General features: G+C 29.3%; 1 protein-coding gene across 1 annotated transcript; it reads right to left on the bottom strand.

The window, feature by feature from the left end:
* Nucleotides 1-1426: 1426 nt before the first annotated feature.
* Nucleotides 1427-7040, bottom strand: LOC120171228 (probable DNA double-strand break repair Rad50 ATPase). The gene is made up of 5 exons (XM_039178966.1): nucleotides 7026-7040; nucleotides 2549-2826; nucleotides 2101-2211; nucleotides 1876-1956; nucleotides 1427-1748 (listed from the first exon to the last, which is right to left on the bottom strand). Exons 2-5 carry the CDS (start codon nucleotides 2789-2791, stop codon nucleotides 1674-1676), a joined length of 510 nt encoding a protein of 169 aa, XP_039034897.1. The 5' UTR covers nucleotides 2792-2826; nucleotides 7026-7040; the 3' UTR covers nucleotides 1427-1673.
* Between the last annotated feature and the right edge of the window lie 654 nt (nucleotides 7041-7694).

Here is a 7694-nt window from a genome sequence, read left to right as displayed (position 1 = left end):
TCGCTCAACATCTTAACGTCCAGCTCATAATGTTGTCAATTTTTTAACGGAAAAGCACAAGTTTGGATAATATGAATAGTTGGATGATCATTTTATAATTTTTAATAATTGTGAGATTAAAAAAAAAATACTTACAATCAAAAGATCATTTTATAACTTTTAGTAGTTGAAGAAAATCTTGGTTTATCAAGGTGTCATGTCTTCGAAGAAAATCTAACCCATTTAGAACGGATTGTTGAGAAACCAGTGAAGGGACTCAATTTTTATGATCCATAATTGGAGAGAATCAAAAGTGATATGAATTCGCGTTGGAATTTCAAATGATCAAATTTTGACTCCAACAAAAGCTAACGACTCTCAGCTTGTAATCAGACCCCAAATAGGCTCTAACCTGAAACGAAATTGCTTGCTCATTAATTAATAAACCTGCAGGCTCAGAAGATTGAATAATCCTACACTTAACATTTTACTAGTTGTAGCAAATCAAAATACACAAGCGGCCCTTCTTTGTCACATCCCAGGAAGTTCCCCAGCAAAATTACAATAACTAGAAAGAAGGTAGTTGATAAGACGCTCTGCACTCTCTACATATAATAGTGAAGCATCTTCCTCTTTACAGAAGCTTCTTTCAGAATTGTGAATCATTCATGTTGTTATAAAAGGTTTCGAGAATTTTAAAGACGACTTTACCTAAGAGTGTCGGCAAACTAAAAGGAAATCTCTTTTTTCCTGCTTAGTAAGTACTTCACCAAACCATGTGTAAATGAATACCTTTCATGTTAAATGCAATATTCTGGTGAAAATCGTAATTCCAGATCCTAACACATTTCATTTGGGGATATGGTCCTCGAGGCATTTACCAAATGAAATTGATTGCTACACGCACGGTTATCTAACATTCACACAACCACTAACCAACTAAAATAAACGGTTTTTATAACGTCAACGCCGTGACACTTGACGAATTCAAAACACACTCGATTCTTACCCCCAAGGAAGTGCCGTGACAGCTTTTGTCTGTTGCAGATATTCCAATATTTGACGGCTTCAACAGACTGACTAGCATAGGATTTTTCTATTATCAATTTTTTGTGATTAATTTGCAGATTAGAAGTCGATGACATTTAAATTCCGAAACCTGCAACCCTTTCTTCAATGCTTGATTCAAGTCTTTTCGTATTGAAAAATAGAGCTTGGAATGAACACAACGTACATTGAGCCCTCCTACTGCAACATCTACCAAGAATTCATTTACAAGAAACTTAAAGGAATAAAAACATTAAAACTCACCAGCAAATGTACCTTTGGGGCAGCTGCAGTAGTGATGCATCGAGGGTACTCAAGTTTAGATATTTTTGGTCTTTTGTTTTAAAAGGGACATTGAATTACAATAAATAAAAAAGGGTACAAAAGATTGATCATGAGATATCTGAGAAGAAACTGCAGAGACAATGATGCATTTAGTTACAAACCTGTTTATAGGGTATTTCCCTTTTCTAAATCAGCTAGGATTTATCAAATGCTAATGAAAATAAAAAACAAAGAAAGATTCACCATACAATACGTCTAACACCAAAAAAAAAACAATAACACAGCCATATGTAAATATTAAAGTAACCTCAAATACATCACACGAACCTAGTCAGTTAAAAACATAAGTTGAGGGGCTTAGGTTAATGTACTGAATCTATGTTCTTGCTGAGTTCTTCCAGCTTCTTCATCCTCAACTTTTCACTTTCACTCACCAGCTGTTCAATCAGTTAAAACATATAACAACAAGGTGAGATCATTCGTCAGTCATCGGAAACAACAAATTTTTACTTTATTTTTTGCATCTTTTGAGTTGGTTTTTGACATTACAATATAGAAACTAACCTCCATTAATTTGGTGATTAGCTGTACTTTTTCCTTGTTCTTTTCGTTAAACGCCTCCAGGGCTTCCTTGTATTCCCTTTCCTGTAACCCATTTCAATACCATGGCTCTCAAATACTTAATACTCTCTATATACAAACAGAGGACACAGCTATTCGAACTCGGATGCTTGAGGAACAATGAATTCTGAAAAAAGTTGAATATGTCAAAGTGTGGTGAATTTGTACCTTTTTCTGGCAGGTATTCCCTAATGGTTTCAATTCTTTGCTGACTGCATCGATCTTCTTCCTCACCACAGCAACTTCCTTTCTCGTGGGATCTGCCAGTGCTTCAAGCTCCTGAAAGATTTACATGGTTTTATAAGCCACTCTTTATACTTGTGATGGGAAGCCCCAAAATTAAGTGACAATTTCTGTTTTTTAAGGCAAATCTGACAGACAAACTGCTGCTAATTTCTTAAAGAGTTGCATTACAAGTAACAAATTGAAGGAGGAAAACACATAAAAGGCTAAACTTGAAACACCCTTTTCCACAATTTTCAAACCCATCCCAAGATCATGAATTTCATCACTACGTGAGCCTCTAAACTCTGAAATTTGCAGAAATTGAGTCTTAAAGTTTTAAGCTTTCCAAGTCAAAACAATGGGAGAAAGGTAAAATTTTGGTCAAAGTTACCTCACGAATCATGGCTAAACGTTTAGTTTCCTCTTCAACACGGCCTAACTGAAGCTGAACTTTCTCTCTAACCTCCATCTTCTTCCTCTCAATCTCTTCTTCTTTGGCTCTGAAAGTGGAAAGAGCAGATTTTGAGATCTCCTCATCTTCCTTGGACAAATGACTGCTAAAACTGAGACTCCCAGAGTTTTGAACCGTCAACTGGTTATTGTTCTGCTGAGGCTGCTGCTCAGTCTGCATCATCTTTCCCAGCTCCAGTTTCTTCACACAGATTTTTTTTTTAAAAAAAGCTCCTTCAACCTTGAATTCCCCTCTTTATTTCTCTTTCTCTTTTGCTTTTGGTTTGAAATGAAAGCTTGCGTTTCTCTCTCTCCCTCTTCTTCAGAAGTTCTTATAAAAAATGATGGCTTGTTTGCTGGTTAACCTTTTCTTTGTGAACCAAGAATATTAGTAAAAATATAAGGCAACTTGTGTTTTCTTTTTTATTTTAAAGAAAATCAAAGTAAATTTTTATTTTTGTGTTTTCTTTTCATTATTAAAAATTATAAAATAATTTTTTTATAGGAGTTATTTTTTTATTCCTCAACTATTAGAAGTTATAAAATGATTACTCAACTATTCATTATATTCTAAACTTGTCATTTTTCCATTAAAAATTAATGGCCATTTGAGTTGGACGTTAACATATTAACTGATATATAATAGTTGTTTGAGATTATGACATCATATTTTATCATACTCAGTTAGCAGATTAATGTACAACTAAAATTATCGTCAATTATTAAAAAAATGACGAGTTTGGAACATATTGAATAGTTGGAGGACTATTTTATAACTTTTAATAGTCAAGGACTCAACAAAGCAACTCCCTATTGTTAGAGGATTATTTTATAACTTTTAATATCAAAAAATTTATTAAAGTAATATCATATAGTTAAGGGATCATTTATGTACTTTACCTTTTAAAATATTATATATTTCAAAAAATATCAACAAATAAACCAGTATAAACTCTTTTAGAACTTGTTCGAGGATGCTAGACTAGTTCAATGGTGAACTACCACCCATTTTTCTAATCTCTTGCATAAGTGTTTGACTCAAATTTATTATATTATTATAATTAAATTTTGTAATAAACTTAATTTAAATTCAAACGTATCAACATGTTTCACCTAGATTAATCCGGTCCAATTATCAGCTCGATCCTTGAGAAAAAATATTGGGTAGGTATGAATAGAATTGTTTTGATTCGAAAAATAGTATTATATATTAAATTGTGAATTATTTAAGTTGAATTATTCAAATTAGTTCAAATTTTAATTTTGATTTTCGAATTCAAGATGAATTTGAATTTACTAATTTGAAAAATCAAAAACCGAATTTGACGGTTTTACAATTTAGACATTGATTTTTTCATTTTAAGTCTATTTTGACGAAATTTAAACCGCACACTAATAAACTATTGTAGAATATCTTTATAGCTTCAATTCTTCTTATTGAAACCATTTTTTTTTCAATTTAATCATTTTAATTTTACACGATTTCTTTGTTTTCTTCAATTGCTCTTTCTTTTTAAGTCATTTTTTCACCAAATTTAAAGCACATGCTCCTCATATATAACTTGATTATTATTATTAACAATAATTTTTTTTCTTTTTGTAGTTTAATCTTATTTTATTCAATTTAGTCTTTAGGTTGACTTTTTTGTAAAAAAAAATCTTCTCATCAATTCTTTTCATCATTTATACTATCATCAATAGGTTTTCCTAAAAATATATTATTTAAAAATAACATTATAAATATGTTTTTATAACTTTAGATGTTATTTGATTTATTAAATAACATTACAAATCTTATTTACACGTGTAAAAAGGAATATAAAGAAATATATATATCTTATATGATTAGAGAAAATTATTCAAATTAAAATCAATATGTATCATAATATTATAAAAACAATTAAAAATAAATTTAAAGAGAAACTCAAACAATTCGACTCAGTTGACATCCACTCAAATTTTATAAACTCGATTCGATTAGAAAAAGAATTCAAATAAAATTTGAATCATAAAATATAATTTGACAACTTGAATAACAAAACTTTTTTTACTCGACTTGATTCTATGGAATCTCAACCCTAAATATGAGACTTTTATTGAGAAGATTTTAAACTCCTTATTTTGCAGGTAAACAGGCAATTTCAATGCTTCCCCCACGTTTTCTTGTCGTGCAAGTCAATTTAACTACAAAAGAACAACATTCGTTGAATGCATTTTGATGTTTTCATTTAATGGTGTGTTTAAAGAATTTGATTTATCCCGTAATCTTTCCGTTAGGATACTTTAGTGAATTTGTGAGTAAAATGCTTCGATCATGATTTTGATGTTTTCTTTTCTTTTGCAATTGTGTGGAACTATCGAAATAAATTAAAATCCATCATATTTGTTTAGTTAATCTTCTAATCAAGACTATATTTAACTAATGAGTGTTTTAAAAGTATACTTTAAAACTAGTATATTAAATCATATAAGATTGAGTTATTTTATTTTTAACATAAAAATATTACTATTTGTGTTAAATCTCTTACATTCTTTTAGCATTTCATTCTTAATTTCCCCCTCTCCTTTTTTTTTTCTTTGCACTTTGCGCTATTTTCTACGTATCAAATCAATTTTTTTATTTGATTTTGTTTAATCGATAGAGGCACCAGTTTTGATACTGATTGCCGATCTTCGATTGTATTTTTCTTTTTTAGTTTTTAGGAATAATTATGTCTTTATGACATACTTATCTCTGTTTTTGTGGTGCATTTATCTCTGTCTTTTGGCAATTTTCAGTTATTTTGCCGTTGTTTTCGTTTACATTTTTTTTTCAGGGTTGGATTTGACATCTCCACGACTGATCAAGATCACACTTATTTGTTATCATACTGATCTTCCCTGCTCTGGACTTCGGATTGATTTGGATATGCGTTTTGCGTTCGTAGATAGTTTTCTCACATCGCTTGACTCTAATTTGCGATTTTTCGGTGGTCTTTCAATATCTTCATCCCCTTTTATGCAGTTAGATTTATTCGTATCTTTATTTTGTTCGAGTATTTTGGTTAGGTTTTTTAGTCTTTTCCTTCTTTAGTCCTTGTATGATCTAGGTGGCTAGTTTTTGTATCAATGGTTATAGAAAAATCTCCTAATTATATTTTAGTTTACGTTTACAGTTATACTTGTAAATCTTCATTGTAATTATGTATATTTTCTACTTTTAATAAAACTAACGACTTTCTATATAAAAAAGTATTTCATTCTTAATTATCACTAAACCTAACTACTCAAAAAAAAATCACTAATGCTATATTTGGTACAAGTATATTTATTAGTTATATTTGAGTAGATTTTAATATACACTTAAGTAGAATTCAGTGACGGAACTTCATTGGGTCAATGGAAGCTTTCGTCCCACCAATTATTTTTTCAAATATTAATTAATATTAAAAATATATATATTTGAAAATAAATAAAAAAATTTACTAGATCCCTCAATTAAAAAAATTGTATTTATAGAAAATAAATTAACTCCTACTATAATAAATCCCTAATTCCGCCCATGTTAGAATCTATTAAATGACTTCAATGGTTAAAGTGTTTGATTACTCATATTTGAATACATTTAAGAAAAATATGACCTATTTATAATCAAACTCATAATTGAGTGACTTGAAATGTAATTTACCCTAAAAGTTGGCAACTTTAACAAAGTATTAAACCACTACTAGCTGCTTACAACTAGTCATCATACCAAACTTCATGAAGTTAGTATTTTTTTAGTATGAACTAAAATGGTTGTATTTATTGGGTTAGATATTAATAATTAGGAAACTATATATTTTCTAGCCTAACCCACATATTTAGGGCATATTAGTATAAGCTTAACAGCAAAGTTGTGGGCATTCCCTTGTTGGAAATTAGGTAATTATTAAATTTGATCATTTCTATATTATTTTATGTTTATATTTTACATGTTATAATTAGATTTAAGTATTTCATCGGTCGAGTTGAGTTGAATCAAATAATTTTAAGTTATTTGAATTGAAAAATCTATTTTATAATTCAAACTTTATTTGAATTTTTTTCAAGTTGAGTTTATGATTTTCAAGTAAAATAGTTTGAGTATCTATTTAAATATAATTGTATATTTCTATAATGTTATGTTATTATATGATTTCAATTTAAATACTTTTTATAACCATATATGATAGACATATTTATTTTTTCATATACGATATACATATATCATGCAGAATTAAGAGACTGACTCGAATTTAAAAACTAATAAACTAATTATTAAAATTTTGGAGTCGAGTTTACAGAATGATATTTTAGGTTAAGTTGAGTCGAATCTTTTAACATCAAATCGAATTGAAAAATTCAATTTTTTAGTTGATTCTAATTTTACTCATCTCAAACTATAATATATTTAAAAATATTTTTTTCTTTAAAAAATTGTGTATTCTTTTACATTCGTATTATTTTTTATATCATGAATGTATTATAATTAATAAGTTTTGGTCTAAACTTTAAAAATTATATAAAAGATTTGGTGAAGGGTAGATAAGAAAAGGATTACCTACAAAAGTAAGCGCAACAAATAAAATAGTGCCCTAGCAAAGGCAAGGACAATGTTAAGGTAAGAATTAAAGAGTGAATTGGCGGCAGCTAAGCTAAACTTTTGACAAATATGACCTACTTTCCACTCTGGGCCTTCAAAGCAACAGTCCTCTATTTTAAACCTTTCTCTTTGAATTTTTTTTAATTTCCCATTTTTGCTCAAATATTATATAAATAGTGTCGCAACGGTCCTTCGAGTGGTGTTGGGTTCGCATTCTGACTTGGATTAATGATGGAGTCGCCACCTATCATTTTTATATTTGATAGACCGGACACCTTTAACTTACTCATTTACTAAATATGCACTTACCAAAGAATTGTCAAGGTCGGAAGTTGTTTATGATCGAGGAAGGATGAGTACACTCGAGTTGCCCTTTCGGTACCAATCGATTATCCGGTTGTCTAAATCGCGAAAATTAAAATTTTAAACAAAAATTTAAATTCGATCTGAATTACTTACCTTTGATGATCTTTGAATTTTGATT

The sequence above is a fragment of the Hibiscus syriacus genome, unplaced genomic scaffold, assembly GCF_006381635.1.
Source record: "Hibiscus syriacus cultivar Baekdansim isolate YM2019G1 unplaced genomic scaffold, ASM638163v2 tig00111817_pilon, whole genome shotgun sequence".
Lineage (NCBI taxonomy): Eukaryota > Viridiplantae > Streptophyta > Magnoliopsida > Malvales > Malvaceae > Hibiscus > Hibiscus syriacus.
Note: the sequence above shows the minus strand (reverse complement) of the source record. Positions and strands in the feature narration are given on the sequence as shown.